The sequence below is a fragment of the Crocodylus siamensis genome, chromosome 3 (genome assembly GCF_052110815.1).
Source record: "Crocodylus siamensis isolate JL-2025a chromosome 3, ASM5211081v1, whole genome shotgun sequence".
In the NCBI taxonomy this organism is placed as follows: Eukaryota; Metazoa; Chordata; order Crocodylia; family Crocodylidae; genus Crocodylus; species Crocodylus siamensis.
Window position 1 is genome coordinate 173,678,187 of NC_143397.1, and position 18,966 is coordinate 173,697,152.

Sequence of the window (18,966 nt, forward strand, 5' to 3'; positions counted from 1 at the left end):
TGTAAACAAAATTAACTGCTTACTAAGCTATGAAAACAAAAATGCAATGATCTGTTATAAGGCTATCTGCGCAGTGAGTTTTAAACATGCAATTAATTTTGAAAAGCTATACTGAATACTACAGAGGAAGAAAACAACATTCAACACAGGATCTGAAATGCAGAAAAGAAATCTGGGTATAGAAACAAAAGCCACAGTGAAGAACACTAGCACCAATTTAAAAATAAATTTTAAAAATTTCAAACTTACCTCTTCATCAAGTTCCTTCATTATCTTATCTAGTTTTATGTTTGAAGTTCTAGAAATAATGAAGTATTTTAATAATGTATTAACACAATGTATTATTTTACATATCTGGTTTTTCAATAATTAAAACTACTTACAAATATTATTAATGGGGCTTAAAGCATACATTTAAGATTTTAATAAATATGAAGACCAGACCAACAGATGCTTTTAGCTTATTATGATCACAATTATTAATTGCAACGAGAATTCACTATAGGCAATTCATGTGAAAACATTAAGTGTTAAATCTTGTCCTTAAATACTGAAGTGCCAAAAGATAATATGTAGAGAAGTTCATTTATTTACTTTGGTAGCTAGGAAATGTTGGTCAGCCCATATTTGGCAATTCTCTAAAAAGAAAGACTAGTTATACATACCCACCTCTCTAAGCACACAGATCCCTGAAATGGTTACTAAAATGACAACTAGTAACTGCATTCCAAAGAGAGGCTGAGATAAATGCAGAATAAAACCTCAAAAACAATATCTGGTCAAATCAGTATTATGGGGCAACCAAGATCACAGTCACTTCTATAAGCATAGTATGGGTGTCTACCCTAACCTTCAGTGTTTTGAAAAAGGTAAAGCCACAAAGAGGGGGCTTTTTGTAGCTATTTTCTCCTGTCCTAAAAATATCAGATATTTTGTTAGTTAAAATACAATTATACTTTACTATCAGGTTATATCAAGATAGGAAATCCAGTCCACTAACCCTATAGTAAAACTAGTGAGATAATCAGAGGACAGACTGATGTTTTCTTTATATTCAATGGCAGTACTACCACAATTGCCAAATCATGCATTTCTAGCATCATTTCATGCTGCCACTGAGCGGACAGCCAGTATATGAATGTGCATTAGACACAGCACACTAAATAGTGGCGATTGATTTGAATTCTCATATGACCATTATTGGTAGCAATTCTTTTCAGACTAACAGCATGCACCACAACCGTCCGATGGGATAATTTTTCAACTGATAAAGGTACAAGAAATTATTAATTCTTCAAATATTTCTTTTTCCAGTAAAACAGCAAAATGTGTTACTATGAAAGAAAATTACTGTTCATATTTAACTTAATTTCTGTACAAAGCATAAGTAGGGGCTTTCAGCAGTACTGCAGCATTTAAGAGACAAGAATATGGGATACCATAATTTTTTTTTTTTTACTTTAGTATGTGTTGTACACCTAGTACAAATCAGTGTACTTTTTCTTCTAAATCAGTGTTTTCGCAGGGTACTTCAGGTGCTCTGAAACCTATAAGAACAGTAGTAACGAAGAGAATTTCAGGGAGAAGATGCATGTGTTTTGCTGATGTCAAGCCTAACAAATAACTTTTCTTCTGGCATAGGTACGAAAGCTACATTGAAAAATTATTTAAGGGAGTTAAATCTAGAACTTCATGGACAACAGTATTTCTGAAAGTACAATTCTCACTATTCATGTGGTTATCCTTATGGTATTACTAGTACTACTACTACAAAGCTCATATATTAGATGCATGTAACTTTACAAATGTGAAATTCAAACTAACAGGCACCCACCTGCACTTTTGCTCCATTTCATCTTTCAACTGCATTTCATTATGTAGCTGCTCTTCCAACTCATAGATTGTTTTCTGCATGTTTTCCAGCTTTAAATATATACATAAAAGGACATGCATTATATATTTTATAGACTTGGCGGGAGATACAAGGTTTTTCAAGAACGGCTGTTTCATGTCATAATTTTCCTATTTTATATTAGACACTGAAAAAATATTTTTGTTGGTCATTAAAGCATGACAACAACTCCTTGAAATATATAAAAATGTATTAATTACAAAAAACTAACATATTTACCCAAATGCAAAACAACTCTGTATATAAGATGACCCCCACCCCCATCCCCTAGATTCTACAAACAGAAAATTTATGTTTATTGCAATTTTCACATATGGAAGCTAATTCTTGGAGGATCATTTTAAACTCCCCCCCCCCAAACTACTGCAGATAGTGGGGGAAGAGCTGCTAGCCAAGGCAGGGGGGCAGGATTGGGGCAGGCAGTGGGAGAGGCAACTGGGGGCATGTGGTAGGGCAGGCAGTGGGGGCAGGCAGCTTGACTCCCACTTCCCATCTCCCCTGCACCCTCAGGCTGCCCCAATTCCCCCCTTCACATTGCTTCTGCCCTGCCAAAGCCTCAGGTCCCAACCCTACTTGTCCTCCCATCCAGTCCCCTCCACCCCCATCCTCACCTTTACTCCATGACATCAGGGTCTACTCCATCCCATCTGCAGCCTGGGACATGGAACGTGGCTCCAGCCCAGCCCCGTAACAGTAGTGCAGAGCCAGCTCTGCTACTCCAGGCTGGGCGCAGAGAAGCAGTGCCAGCTCTGCACTACTGCTGCTATGGGGCCAGGCTGCAGCCATGCTCCATGCCCCACGCTGCAGCAGGGACAGAGCCTGCTGGCACAGAGCAAAAGTAAAGAAGAATACAGCAGGGGAGTGGAGAGAGGAAGCAGCAGTGTGGGGGAGGCTGAGGCCTGCGGAGTAGGCACAGGCAGCCGGGTGGGTCTCACGGTTAGTCTATAGCCAGTATATAGAATATTCTAAACATCTAAATTCTGAAATAACCCTGTAGAAGTAATTTCTGTTTTTTGAATTAAAACAAACAGACCTGGCTCCTGGTTGATTCCCCCCAGCTGCTGTATTACCACATTTACTCAATTAGAAGACAGGGTCCCCCCTCCCCCATTTAACACAATGGGGAGAGGAGGGAAGCTCCTCGCTTTACAGTCAACTGTGAGGCAGCAGCACCTGCCTACCCCCTGCTGCCTCACCCTTGATTGTAAAGCAAGGGGCTTCCCTCAGACCTGAGAACAGAAAACCCCATTAGGATAGAGCAAATCAATCAAGGAGACATGAGAATTTCCAGGAAGAATTCTAGTTTCCTGAAGAAGGTAAGAATAGAGAGCTGTACAGCTCTGTTTTAAACAAGATCTGGGAAACAAAGTGGAATTTTGGATTAATTGCTGTCTGAGCAATACACTTCCCCTATTCTAGTCTGAACTAAGTTGGGGTGCCGTAAATCTCCTTCTTAGAAAAAAATAGCATTCCCTATCACATAATGCAGGAGGACTATGTCTAAACATTCATCTGCTCATCAGTCAAGGATCACTTTCCTTGTGATTTACAGCTTTATCCAAAGAGGAATACCAATAGGAGGGATGATCATCATCATCTGAACACACATAACAGTCAGGCTCCATAGTCAAAATCAGTGGCTTATCTAGTGCCTGAATTCTTTCTTTCAAAGCAACAGAATACCCAGATGTATTCAATATTACACTTACAAATGCCTCTGCTTTGTACTGGAATGGACTGAAATTAATTCAACAAAGACAAATGCAAAGTCCTGCACTTAGGACAGAACAATCACTGGCTGGGGGCTGACTGGCTGGGCAACAGCTCTGCAGAAAAGAACCTGGGGGTTACAGTGGACAGTAAGCTGAATGAGCCAGCTGCATGCCCTAGTTGCCAAAAAGGTTAATGACATACTGGGCTGCGTTGGTAGGTGTGTTGCCAGTAGGTCATGGGAAGTGATTATTCCCCTCTATTCAGTACTGGTGAGGCCACATCTGGAGTACTGTGTTGTGTTTTGGGCCCCCCACTACAAGAAGAATGTGAACAAATTGGAGAGAGCCCAACAGAGGGCAACAAAAGTGGTAAGGGGACTGGGGGACATGATTTATGAAGAAAGACTGAGGGAACTGGGCTTATTTCATCTAGAGAAGAAGAGACTGGAGGAGACTTAATAGCAGTCTTTAACTACCTGAAGTGTGGTTCAAAAGAGGATGCAGCTAGGCTATTCCCAGTGGTGGTAGATGACGAAACAAAAAGCAATGGTCTCAAGTTGCAGAAAGGGAAGTTTAGGTTAGATATTCAGTATAATTTTCTCACTAGGAGGGTAGTAAAACACTGGAACAGGTTACCCAGAGAAGTGGTGGAAACTCCATCCATGGAGGTTTTCAAAACCCAGCTAGACAAAGCTTTGGCTGGGATGATCTAGCTGAGGATGGTCCTGCTTTGAGCAGGAGGTTGGACTCAAATCACTAGATGGCCTCCTGAAGTCCATCCCTAACGTTCTATGATTCAAATTTTGACTGCCTGAACAAGGGTGGTGTTTGCCTTGAGTAATTTTCCCTGCATGGCTTCCTTTTAATATATTCTTCTCTCCTTCAATCACCATGGGTGTCTCTTCCAGCCTGTAAGTAGACACTGCATTTTTGTCCCAGAAGAAAACCTTTTGCTCTGGGATCCTACAGACATACAGGTGCACTGCTGTGCTTCAAGTCCTTCTGAAGAATGTGCTAAGTTTTGCCCCTCACCCCAGGATATGGGTGTATGCACCTACAGTCATTCCTAGGACAAGCCAACCAGGCTGTACGCTCTTGTTGCTGTCCTTGCAGCGTAAAGAGGGCAATGCATATAAATGATTTTGCTATGTGTTTTGATCCAGGTCAAACCTGGGGACAACAATCAGATGCACTTGAAGGGAGATGCCGATTTACAGGCATATAATACCTTAAGAAAGAATAGGAATAAAATTATAGTGACAATAGGAGAATTTATACTTCCCTTCTTCCAAACTCATCTAGCAATCAAGGTGATCTTTCACTTCTCCAATGACTAAGCCGCAAGGAATGAAAGTATACTTGGTTGTAGCCCTTAGCCTTGCAGAAAAGTACCCAAGTTCTACTACAAGATGAAGGCTGGTCCAAGGAAAGATTTCTTTACTAATACACACAGGCTTTCCAGTTTTTAAGAATACAGGATAAAGGGGAATGTGCCCAGATATAAATGGTCTTAAGTAAACAGGTAGACACTGATAAGATTTGGAAGGTGAATGAAACCGTTTCAGTGCATCACCTCACCTATATATCTTCCTTCCACTGTATCTTTAGGTAGGACACACACCCCAAAACTTCCTATCCATAAGTGGGCTTGGTCCTTAATTTGCAAAAACAAAATTGAGCCAACTAAGGAAGGTTCACTAAATTGGACCCACACTGACTCAAAGTACAAAACTTTTTGACCACTCTACTCAAATGCTTAAGTCTCAACTGATTCTTTTATTTTTCTCTCAAACGAGCAGCACAGAGGTAAGTTGCATAGTTCCAACTCAGATCTTCAAAAGTAATATATCCAAAAGATCATGTTTCCTACAGGAACTGTTCTTTACTCTGATGACTAAGCAAATATAATCCAACAGTCTTTACTCATATTAAATGGGAGAGATAAGGGTAGAATTTTTGTCTCTTAAGTGGAATAATTCCTTGCTTCCTTTCTAGTACCCTTTAGACTTCCTGTGCTATTCCAATGGAAAAAGAAAAATGGAGTTTTATTTTCCAGTATCAGGATAACCTGTCCTATCAGTGTTATCCTTTTCCCTCTTTTCCCATTGCTTATACTGCACAGAGATAACCAGAGATGCAGTAAGAAATCTCTGTATCTGTTACAGTTAGATATAAAACTATGTTCTTTACTACAGCTGTGTGAAATGACTGTGTTTCAATTTGGTTTCAGATTTGGCCGTTTCGGAGGACAATGATACATTTCAGTGTTTTGGATCACTGTCCTGTTTCGTTTTGGCTAAACCTGTTTTGGAGATTCGCAGAGAACAGCGATCCACACTGGGGTCTCCTCACCACTGCTGCCTGCCCTAGGCAGCCCCATGTCACTGCAGCAGTGCAGGGCAGGCAGTGGCAGCAAGGAGACCCCCAGCACAGATCTCTGCTCCCAATGGAGCCAAGTCATGCAGCATACAGCTGCTTCCCTGCAAGCCCAGTTCCAAAACTCCAAAATTTTCTGAAACATTTCAGATGCCTTGATTAGTTTCGGATTCGGTGTTTTAGGCACCAAAACAGCCCATAACACCTCAAGACAAAACAGATGCCGAAATTTCATACAGCCCTATTTTTTACCAGTCTCTGCTAAGCTTTGAAAGGAGGAAGATCTCCAGTTTCTTCTCAAGAAAGTAAAACACTAGCCTGAGATCAGAGCGACTCTAGCAAACAAACCAAGGGGTAAATCCCATCTGCAGCTCAACTGCAGAACATGTGTAACCCTTCAAAAATATGGTTCTTATGATTGGAAAGCACTTACAGCTGGTGTCTAAAGCAAACTTTGACAGAAATAAGGAGGAACAGGGGAAGCCTGTAAATGCAACAGTTATTTTGTTTGAGTTAGAGAAAATAAGGCAGGATCACATAAGAATTGTCCCACACCTTAATAAGAAAGGACATAAAAGATGAATAGAAGCAAATGAAAGCCAAGAAAACTTATTGCACACTTACTTATCCATGTCCAAGTTACTAATTAATTTGACTGTTCAGACTGACTCCTTAAACAAGAATTTGAGTGGGTGGGAAGAACATGACAGGCCTACCCCTCCGTGACAGCTGAGAATGATGACCTAGGTATTTCTACACACAGCCTTTGGAGCTGCATCTCTTCTGCTAGATTTCTTGTGCCTCTGGCTGCCTGTATGCAGCTGCTTCCTGAGAGGCTTGTCAAGGCATGTTGTGCTGGCTACTAGTGAATGGATTATCAGAAGAATAGATAGAATAGTTCATATATCCAAGTCTACATGGTAAAAGGCACTGTCTATATCAGACTGTCTATGCCTTTACCATATCATCTAGGTTCTGAATCTTTAGAACAGTGATTCTCAATAGGGGTGGGTGCCAAGGCATCCCAGGTGCCACAGCAGTCTTATAAAAGGTACCACACAGTATTAGGACTATTAGATGCGCAGACACCTACACAACTGCAACATGCACCCAGAGTTTTCAAAACAGGAATCCATCATGTCAAAAATATTCGGCCCCATAGTGGTGTTCTGAGTTCTTTGTAATAGAAGAATGGCTTTATTGCTTCTTCCATAATCAAAAAATGAGTGAAAGCTAAGATCTGGGGCTTTTTTGTTTTGGTTTGGTTTTTTTTGAACTGTAACTTGAGTATAAAAAGGTTGAGAACTACTGTTTAGAGGCTAGACCATGCTCTTCCTGCCAATAACTTAACAACAGTTCTGCCACCTGAGCCGTGAAAAGGCCAAAGACCCACTGCAAAGGAATCGGCAAGTCTTCCTGACTTCTAGAGTCTTAGCTTTCAGATTTTAATAAGTGTTAAAGTAAAATAAATTTGTACTTCAAAATAAATTTCCTACTGAATTAAATAATAGCAGATTCCTCCTTTCTCTGGAATGTGAACCTGCAAGGTCCTGAACATCCCCCAAGGAAATATGTTTATTGGAAACTTCTGGCACCCAGTTCCTCCTACAAGGCACTCAGTATCATGCAGAATTGTACCCTCAGGCAGCATCCTGTAGTATATAAATATAACATTACTCAACTAACCATGAAGGCCAATATCACCATTTTCATAGCAGCATGCAACAGAAGAAGAAAAACAGCTAAGAAGAAAGTTGCGTGACAAGAACTACTCGTAGCGTAGACTTTTTTTTTTTTTTTAAATTTCAACACTAAATCACTTCTATATTACCCAACTTCCATTCTAACTAACCTTTGTATGCATTAGTAGTCCTACTTTTGAAAGAGACTTTCAGGCTATTGGGTAACTAACAATGTTTTCAAAAGTGCCAAACCAAAAGCTAGCAAATACCACTGATATTGCCCAAACTGATAAGACACTTGCAAAAAATCTTACTATGGGCTTACCTAAATTTTTAGGTGCCTACATACCTTTAAAAAATCTGGTCCTAAGGTCTTATTATCTAACAATCAAATGTTGGAAAAATAACATGCAACAAATCACATGACACAGTAATCTTACTAATTTAAATTAAAAAAATGCACATTTGAATGCAGTATTTCATGACAAGCTTGATAATAAGTTAAAAAAATAAACATCAAGCAGAAAAGGTTTAGTTGCACATTTTTTCCCTTTTATTAGACTACAGTCTTCAAGATAGAACTGGTATCCTCATCTTTTTTCAAAAGCATCTACTTTACTCTCAGTACTGTTGCAATCTAACAAGCAATACTCAAATTAACAGTTGTTACCTGCATCTCATATTTCTCTAAAGAGAAAGGATAATAGAACCAAGGCATGTATTCCATTAGCTCCATCCAAGCCAAGCAAAAACTAATTACAGAGCAAAAAAGAAAATTTCCAACAGTATATTTTTCCATTGCAAAATGCCAATGCATTGAAACAAAAACATTCCATGGCAATGGGTCAGTTTTATTGGAAATTCCAAAAGAAGTCTGTTTGCTCACCTCCTTGGGAGCATGGCTTGAAAACCGAGGCTCTTGAGCTCTTAAGCTCGTTAGCAGATTGCTGGGTGGCCTTCTATGAAAATGGTGCTTCTAGGGTTTCCATTTTATCAGGAAGCTTGCCAGACAGTCTGCCAGAAATGAGGCATCCGGGAATATATAGGTTTCCAAGTTCCTGAATTCCCAATTCACCAAGACTCCTGGTCACCATCTGGCAGGTTACAGGGAATCCTGAAATTGGCCAACTCCTCAGTTGCCCAGCTTCCTAGCTTCAAAGTTCCTCAGCAATTTGACTGGTAGAAATCTAGAAAGCCCAGGCTTCCTGCCTCTCCAGTGCCTGGGCTGCCTCAAAGACTGCAATACCAGATGCCATAAGGACAGAAGCATCTAATATCCAGGGAGACTGGGAAATATATTTTATTTAATAAATTATCTGCAGAAACATTCAGTGTTTATATTATTTTTTTAAAATTGTCCCATGAAATTGTGAGGTTTTAGCCATTTCATCCCTATTTAGGAAAAGGCTCCCCAAAACCTCAACATATTTTGCAGAAGTGAAATTCAGTTAGCTGACCTGCTCTAATAGCCATGTGATTCTGAACAGTTAAAACAAATGTACCAATTTTCCATATCCAAAATACTAAAACAAGTGTCATTTCAAACTACTTCAATAATTAAGTATAAAACATCTCTGTTCTAATCTGCAAAAAAGAAAAGGGATTGCAGAAGACATACCACACTTTTATCCATATTGGAGCTTGTCCTGTTATCATTGGAATTCTCTTCAGAGACAGACAAATACCTGTATTAAAAAAAAAAGAGACAGACAAATACCTGTATAAAAATTCTGGGTTTTTTTCTTCCTATAAACTTGCCATTAAAAAATTTAAAAAGAGAGATAACTGAGTAAACAAGTTAACAACAATTGCCAAGATTACCGGTTTTTATAGAACCAGATCCAAAGCACTAAATTCAGATTTTTAGTATTTATTATTCATTCATTATTATAGAAATATACTTAATTGGAAAAAAAACTAAACATGAAATTCATTGGACTTTTTGTCTTCAAGTGTTAAATAGAAATCTACAGTTTCTATCACTGTTCCTCTATGAAAATGTTTTTTTTTCCCCAAGGTTTTTTTCTTAAGCTGTTATTTAAAAAAAAAGTTCTGCTTTCCATGGTCATATTCTCTTCATCCCCTGATAAATAATAAACACATATTTCTTTATTAAAATACATACGCATAAGAGAAATACTAATGAAATCAACTTTGCACAAGTTGCATGCATGGAACTCCTAATGAAATTCCATATATGAAGTTCTTAAAGTGCTGGGGCCCCAAGACAATATTTTTATTTTATAAAATAGTATCTTTTAGATATACCAAAAAATGTACGTGTTAATTGGTCATGAGAAGAGTCACATTAACAAATGGAAATGAAAGAGATTGGCAGGCCATCTTAAAAGCTTGATGTGAGATTCTCACCCCATTTTGACCCTTTCTGGCCAAGTAAGAGGCCAGAGCACTGCATGACTAGAATACCCCAGATGTTGCACTATGGGGAAAGAAGGGAACCCACACTTTCCAATGCGGACACTGACAAAGGCAGCTTGATACTATTTTCTGAGGACCTCCTTCCAAGTCCTGGTGTAGGAAGCATAGCTATCTAGAACTGGGAAATAGAAAGAATGTGCTGAATATGAAACTGCAGCACATAGCATCAAGCACTCCCAGCTACAGGTGGACAATGACAGACTATCCTAATTAAGGCAGCCTTCCCAAGCTGTCAGTCGCATCTAGGTGTACTTTGGCTCCTTCAAGCAATCTAAAAATAAGGAGGGTACCGAGATGGCTTAAATCTCCGATTCTGACATGTATGATGTCACTCAAAAATCATGGAAAAAATACCCGTGACTATCTACATATCATCTGAACTTCACAGTCAAATGAGCCTCAGATAAGGAGAAAAAAGAACTCACTTTAAAATACAAAAATGTTTCTGCAAGGCAGTATCTATTTCCTTAGTGCTGCAGGAAAAGGCTGATGTTTCAGTCACTTATTAATAAGAAGTCGCTTTTATTTAGCATTCTTAATTTTAAAAGAAAGTTTCCTGTGACAGTGCTATGGTGGGGAATGAGAAAGGGTGGGAGAAGGGGACTGCTGCATTACAGCTTATGGAAACTGATCTTTGCTAAACATTCATTGATATAGTTTCCGACATTGTGCATTAAACACAGTACTTTATTCCTAGCTTCTAGACCTTTGCCTGGATATTACTAAACAAATATATTACAAAGATTTTTTAATTCCATTTGATACTGAATATCTATGTGAATATTTCACCTACTTGAAAACAAATGAAAAAAAACCAAACATGAATTTTCCTGGCTGTGCATTTCCACTATCATTTTGGGTTAAAATGTTCTGGATCAACATTAAGCGAATCTCTGAAGTTTGGAGAATAGGTTAAGTTGACAGCAGTCTTCGTTTTACCTGTTATCAGCTTAAGATAAAATCCAGAAGCCTTGCATATTATAGGCAGGGCGGGTAGCTCCTCTATTTAAAGCTGCCCGACATTTTAACAAGCTATCTTTAAAGGCTTACGACTACAAAACTTCAACCATCTAGACTGAAATTTTCCTTTTGTATTAAAGATCATGGTTAAACCACTGGGAGCAGAAGGGAAACCTTCTATCCAACAAACAGCCCTCCCCACTGAAGTTGTCATGGTCCCTCTTGCTTGCTTTCCTAAAAGAATGAGTTTTGCATTCCTTTCTAAACAATGGTCCCTCAACTTCAAAAAAGGAGAGAAGACTGCCTAAAGCCTGGTGGTTAATGCACTTTCTTTGGATGTGGGCTAGAAGGGCCTGAATCCCATCAGGATGAGAAAGGCCTTTAACCCAAGTTTCTCAGTTCATCTGGGAACTGCTCCAACCATTATGCAGGTATGCAAAGGATAGTCATCACAACCTACTTCTCCAGTCTTGCTTCTGAATGAAAGCAGCTGCAAGTGCTGAGCTCAGTACTGTCCACATGTTAGAAATCCTCAGAATACACTTACTAGATTGGGCCCTTCAGGGTGTCCTTGCACCTAAACAGCTTTAGGGTGGGAGATGGTTGGTCTGAATGTCTCAGCGCCTAATATGGTAGCATGTCTGAAAACATGTAGAAGTTGAACTTATGAATCCTAACATGGCAATCTGAATTCCTCTTTTGAATTTGGGTGCTTAAGCTCCTTTGCAAATCTCATGCTGACTCACCCTGTTCCTCACTTGTCAAATAATCTGTAGTTTTCCCCGTCACAAAAGTGTCATGAGGAAAAATACATTAACGATTGTAAGGGCTAAGACACCCTGATGATAGGGACCATATAAAAGTACCTGGATAAGCTGAAGGTGTGTAGTTAAAGGCAGAAAGAGGAAGAACAGTCTCATAATTAAGACAGTTGTAGCACTGTCCTGCTCGGTTTCAGAGCTCCTCTGAAATGCTAAACCTGTCATGCAAATCATTTTTTTCAAAGCTAATCACTAATCGTCTATATTTTCTAGGCCCTCACTAGGGAGCCAGGGTCTGCTTTGCAGCATTGCTGACCTCTAAACTACAACTGATGTCACTGGAAACTCTGGCCAAATATACAGAGTACCCCAAAACTCATGTGTGGAGGCTGAGGGGAAGAAATAACTCCAACAGTAATCAGTATTTTTTAATTTGACTTCTCTGTGCCTCTGCTCTGCATCTATAAAATAGGTATATAACAACTGCTTTATCTCATAGGAGCTTTGAGACAGATTAATTAATATTTAGTGATGAGTGCCATACAAAAGCCCTTGAGAAAATAAACAAACTCTTTCTTCATATCAGGGTTCAAATAATAAAGTAAATAAAAGACACGCACTGAAAAATAAGGACATTAGCTGAGCACCATCCATTCTGTCTACTAATGAGGCATGGGCTCTGCAGTAAAACATAATAAGTGGTCATGTTATGAAAGACTATCAAGATACATAAGGCCAATTTAAAATGACACAAGCAAATGTATTTTTGGTATTTCTTAACTTTACATGGTTGGCTTTGCAATCTTAATCACTTTGGACAGAGGGGTATTTTTGTGTAATGTACAGCAAAAGCTCTGTTATCCAGCACCCATGGAAAATGGTGGGGTGCTGGATAACCAAATGTGCCAGACACCTGAGAGGCATCTTTGCCTCGTCAGGCAAAGACGCCCCCCGCTGCGTCTACATCTCACATTAACCGTGCCACCCCTCCCTTGGGGTCAGTGTGCAGGGACAGAGGAAGGGCAGGCTCCACACAGGCTGCTTTCCCCCGGGCTGTGGGATTTGACAAAAACAGAAATCCTACTTCCAGTTTCCCTTTCGCCACATCAACCGGCCTCAACCAGCATGCCGGTTAATAGAGCATGCTGCTTAATGAAGTGCCAGTTAACGCGGCTTTTACTGTATTTAGAAATCGGCTGCAGTTATACAGAAGTCTAACAGTGCTATGTACTTACATGTGGACAATGTAAAAAAAAGAATCACAGCCATACAGGGCTGGAAGGTTCCTCAGGAGTCATCTAGTCCAAACCCCTGCACAGACACAGGATTCTACCTCCCAGTTAATCATGATTCTGTTGTCCTCTACTGAATAACATCCCTAACAATACTTGGCAGTATTATGTATAGGAAAAAAAGGGGAATTCAAGGGTGAATCACGCATTAAGGGTGCGATGTAAGGACATAACTGTTAAAGAAAGTAAATCAAAAAGGTACAAACTGCACCCTATTTTCTTAAAATAAACACAGTGCAAGCAGAACAGAAACAGGACAAACTTTTTTTTAGTCGCATCTTCCTAACTTACCTGTATCAAATTTTCAAATCAGAAACAACTTCCACATTTAAGACCTTTCACCACTTTCATCAAAAGTGAGCAATAATGAACCCTGTTTATTTTTAGTATAAGAAGCAGCAAATAGAATCAACCTTTAGGCATTTAGGAGAGGTTACTAGAACTTAGGACACTCCTTTGTCAGGAAATGCACACCAGAGGCTTTCTAAATGTTACTATTGCAAAAAGCCAAATGAAAGGTCACCAGGCTGCTGGATACAATAGTTCCTATGAGGGTCAAAAACTGTTCTCAAGAAGCAGGTGTTTGTGAGCACGTCCTCAACAAGTATACACTATGTGAATACTTGTATATATACTTGTATACATCATGAACCCCTTTCCCTCAGCACACAGACAATGATCACCAGATTAGGAAAGGCAGAGGGTGCCTCATGTTTGGTCTGTCAGAGCCCCAAAAGGTTTATTTACAGGAGTCCCTGAAAGGAAATATTAAAAGACTTGGGCATAATAAGCTTCCCATTAATACAACACAGGAGAGAGAGCTGACAACAGGACCTCTGTACAGTCACAACTGCCTCTGGACTTGGAAAGCCAATTCTCTCTCTTTTCTCTCCACCAGTTCAGACAGTACCTTGTGGCAATGGGAGGAAAAACAAATCTCAAGTGCTAGGCCCACAGAAGAACCATCTCCCACTCCATTAGACTTACAGTGTTTTGGCAATAGATATAAATGCATTTTCAGGCATGCAGAGGGCGCAACATGCCTTCTGCAGCAGGGCTGCCTGTAAACCAGTGTTGCCCCACAGGGATTGCCTGCAAGGGTCCTGATGGAGAGAATTAACATTCAACCTGGCACCAACTGGTAGGACCTTCCTCTCTCCAAGGTGGTCACTACAGCATGCCTGGACAGGAGTGGGGTTTACAAAGGAGTCTCTGACCCCCAGTGGTTTTGGCCTCACCTCTACCCTGATGTAAAAAAACCACACACTTTAATCCTTTGTTTATACTGACACTATGCATGTGCTTAGTTAAGAACTGCTCACAGAATTATTGTACTAGTCCAGTGGTGCTCAACCTTTGAATTCTGCAGGCCAGATTGGGCCTTGGGGCCCAGCAACCACCCCCACCACCATGAACCAGGATTGGGCCTTGGGCCAGGGGCACTGCCCCTGAGCACTGGTCTGGAGATCTGGCAGCAGGGGAGCAATAACCACCCCTGCCCACATTTCCTGACCTGCAAGGAGCCTCACAGGCTGGATGACATGGTGTTGCAGGAGATATCTGGCTCATGGACCAGAGGTTGAGTATCTCTGTACGAGTCCAAAGACTAATGTCTAAGTAGCAGCAGCTATTGTTGCCATGGGCATGTCACAAATTATGATCATCTAGAAGCCTTTATTTTAAAGGGCTCACCATCTCATACAAAGGATATATAAATAGAAATCAGCAATACAAGACCTGATGATGGTACAAAATGCTAGTTTTCTCCATACTTACTGGCGATTGTTGTAGTATGTAAATCCTACAAAAGGTAGCTGGTTGCCAACAAATGCTTTAGGTATAGGGAATGTTTCTTCCTCTCCCTTGTCTTCTTCCAAATCATCAAAGTTACTAGTGTCAATGTCACTACTTAAATCAGGCACAACTGGTGCAACAGCTACAAATAGAAAGAAAATTATCATTCTTCTCAAATGATATAACTAGCTATAAGAAAAATAAAATAGGGGCTAATATTTATATTCAATTCTTGGATTCCATAAATGTTATGTTACTTTAAAATATCTGCAACTTGACAAACATGGAGTTGTGTGTGTCAGTAGTTAGACAAATGCGACAGCGATCCTCCAAATAATTATAGGTTCTGATCCTGCAGCTTGTAATGCATGGGAATACTTAAAGACTCAACAGTGCTCTGTGTATTTGAAGCATTTTCACTTGTGAGCTATGTAATGTTTGTAAAATGAGCACTTCAAGTGAATTTATCAAATTAACTATGGTCTAGATAAAAAGCCAAAACAGAAAGGGAGGTGAGGGATGAAAAAAAACTTGCAGCAATACAAATGGTGGAGAGTTTCCACTTGACTTGTCCATCACTAGAGCCATCATTGTTTGTATGTTCTGGTTCACGTAACTGTTTAACAAAACTGCAGAGAGCAGTCATAAATGAGAATTCTCATGAAATGAGTTACTGATCTGAGCAGTATAGCGGGGGGGGGGGCAGGACAACTGTCCTGGGCGCCAAAGTAAAGGGGAACCAACAGGCTCTGCCCAGCTGGGGCAGGGCATAGGACAAAGCTGAAAGCAAATGAACAACAAACCAGAAAGAGGTATGATGAGTACTTTACCAAATAGAAGCATAACAAGACACTTCTGTGCCCTGGTCTTCAGCAGCTATTCTTGTGCCCCCCTCTAAATAGATGCCAGGAGCTAAGTGCCTTGCTTGGCCAACTACTGCTGCCCAAACCCTAACTAGCACAAGGTGCACTGCAGAACTGCCACTTGGAGGGGGTTTGGAGCAGTCTCTAGCTTATCTAAATTCTTCTGCAGCAAAAAATCTGGCCTTCAACTCTCCAGAGACCCAAGGTGCAAGTACACATTTTCTGTTCATAGATTCATAAAAGTAGGGTTGGGAGGGACCTTGTAGATCATCAGGTCCGACCCCCTGCCCTAGGCAGGAGAGAAAACCGGGCTCAAATGACCCTAGCCAGGTAGACGTCAAGCCTCCTCTTAAAGACCCCCAGGATAGGAGCCATTACCACTTCCCTTGGAAGTATGCTTCAGGTCCTAGCCACCCTGACTGTAAAGTAGTACCTTCAGATGTCTAGTCTAAACCTACTCTCTAAAAACTTATGGCCATTATTCCTTGTTACCCCGGGGGGCACTAGCGGGAACAAGGTCTCTCCAAAACCCTGATGGTCCCTCTAGTGAGTTTATAGACGACCACCAGGTCTCCTCTCAGCCTTCTCTTGCAAAGGCTGAACAGGTTAAAGTCCCATAGCCTCTCTTCGTAGAGTCTGCCCTGCTATCCCCGGATCATGCGGGTGGCCCTCCTCTGGACCCTCTCAACGCTGTCCACATCACTCCTGAATTGCAGCACTCAGAACTGAACACAGTACTCCAGCTGCAGCCTGACCAGTGTCACCTAGAGGGGGAGGATCACTTCCTTGGCCCTGCTTGAGACGCATCTGTGGATGCACAACAAGGTATGGTTAGCCCTACTGACCGTGACCTCACATCATCGGCCCATGTTCATCTTGGAGTCAATAACGACTCCAAGATCTTTCTGCCACCGTGCTATCAAGAAGGGAGTTTCCCAGCTTATAAGTGTGCTGCTGGTTCCTACTGCCCAAGTGCAGCACCTTGCACTTGTCAATATTGAAACCCATCCTATTTTTGTTAGCCCACCCCTGTAACCTGTCCAGGTCCTGCTGTAATTTGTCCTTCCCTACTAGCATGTTAATTTGGAGAGCTTTAAAAAATGTTGATTCACTTATCACATGCATGTACAGCTACTATATTGCAAGAAAAAAATACTTTACTTTGGAGAATTGTATTAAAAACCAAATTTTTAAATCAAGGTTTCTATAATCATGCTATGCATTCTCTGAAAAAAGAAATGCCATAACAAATGACACAGCAGTATATGAAACCTTGCTGTAGCCTTGTTTACTATATAAATTATATAAAACATTGCCTCTTGCTCTGTAAGCCCACAAATAACATAGAATTTAGCTGAAGATGTAGCTACTGTTGTGTTTCTTTATTACATATCTTTTGGCCTTGCTACATAACGGATCAATTTTGAGTATCTAGCTGTACCTAAATCGCCCCAAAATAAATGTGGTTCTCTGATGCATCATAGCATATATCCTACTGTAGGGGATTCTTTTGAACAGTGAGGTCTACTTAGGCATTCCTGCATCCTATGACTCTTTACACAAAGACATGAAGGCTGAAATATCTGTGCTCTTCCCTGAATTTCCCAGCATTCTGAAGTCTGAATCTAAGGGTGTGTAGCCCAATTCCTATTCCCCTTTATCTGTCTAAATGCCATATAACCATAGTTTAGCAGTTATGCACTATTTGTGATTTGGCTTTGTGTTTGCAAGCATGATGCTCTGAACAGTCAGCAGCAGCAGGGGGGGCATAACTTTGCCCTGAGCAGCCTACATCTTCTCCCACCCCCACAGGCTCCACTCCAGCCATGCTTCTCATGGCGGAGGAGAGGGGGTCCTCTATGCTCCACTCCAGCTGTATTAGCCACCAGGTTCCATAGCCCTGGCAGCTGAGGCCCCCTCTGGCAGAACTGGGGCAGGGCAGGGACCTGGGAGTAAGGGGTACCAGCAGGGTCAAGGGACTATAGGTCAGGAGCAAAGGTCACCAGCATAGGCAGAGGCAGGGCAGGCCTGCTCAGCACCACAAAGCAGCAGTGGTGAAAACCACAGCTGGACTTGCATCCTGGTGAGCAAAAGGGGACAAGGAGAGCTCCGATTTTCCATGATAAAAAAACAAAATCAAACACCAAAATATATAGGTATTTAGAATTTGTTATTATAATGATCAAGGCACTGGTAGGCTTCCAAATTGTTTTAAAATTGTAAATATATCAATAAAACATTGTGTTCAACTGATACCTATATATGTATAGTGGTGTTTCATTTTAAATCACAGAAAAACATGGATTTGGGATTTTTTTAAATCAGAGAACTTGGTATTTTTAAATAGAGAAAATAAGGATCCCTGCCATGACTGATTTGGCTCATCATAATGATTTCCCAGAACTCATCTATGTTCTACAGGACTTCTGATCCTCTCCCAAGTGAGGCAATTGTATTGGGTGAACAGAATCTGTTTACTGAACAATACTTTCCCTCCAAGAAGATCCAGCTTTGTACTTTGGTGTGCAATTGCAGTTGTGTAGCAAGAAATGATTGTATTAATGAAGGACAAATAACAGTGTTTTAAATTGTGGTCTCCATACCCGCTAAACTTAAAAAATGAACTGAAAGCAGTTAAGGTGCATCAGAAACCTCACCACTGAGAAAACAACATGAAAAATAATAAAATTCAACATTTAAGAGTCAGAGATCCTCCCGTTAACAAACGGATGATTGACCTTTTTTGATATAACAAACTAATATGAGTGCTTCTGTACAAGGAATTACTTACTGTCTCTAAGAGTTTCCCAAGCCCACTGATCATTTTTGAAGAAGAGGTGTCTTTTAATTTCTTCTACACCATTTCGTCCTAACCTCACTTCCCTACAAAGAAAAAACATGATATACCACGTTAGCTATTTCCTCTCCTTTTATAAGAATAGTTCAAATGTCAACTCATGTTTTCTAACATTTGAAAACTAAGGACAAGACAAAAAATGAATGTCTGTAAACTGTGATGTGGAATGTATTAGACCAGAAATACCTTAATCCTAGACTTCAATCTGGTATAAGAGTCTAAAACCAGAAATGCCGCATTAGCTATACTTATAAACACATACACACACACACACGCTCTCTCCAGTGTGGACACTCTCACTCTACACACTTAATTAAG

General features: G+C 40.4%; 1 protein-coding gene across 4 annotated transcripts in view; it reads right to left on the minus strand.

The window, feature by feature from the left end:
• The window catches only part of ROCK1 (Rho associated coiled-coil containing protein kinase 1), a 148,123-nt gene that overhangs the window by 49,866 nt on the left and 79,291 nt on the right, over positions 1 to 18,966 (minus strand). For all 4 annotated transcript variants that reach the window (XR_016441390.1, XM_090039774.1, XM_090039775.1 and 1 more), the window contains exons 9-13: positions 18,583 to 18,674; positions 14,911 to 15,070; positions 9,301 to 9,367; positions 1,835 to 1,923; positions 250 to 298 (exon numbers count right to left, since the gene is read on the minus strand). Coding sequence is in view for 3 of the 4 variants with exons in the window: in XM_090039774.1 (XP_089895900.1) it covers positions 250 to 298; positions 1,835 to 1,923; positions 9,301 to 9,367; positions 14,911 to 15,070; positions 18,583 to 18,674 (457 nt within the window). In the remaining variant the exon portion in view is untranslated. The remainder of the gene's footprint in view (positions 1 to 249; positions 299 to 1,834; positions 1,924 to 9,300; positions 9,368 to 14,910; positions 15,071 to 18,582; positions 18,675 to 18,966) is intronic.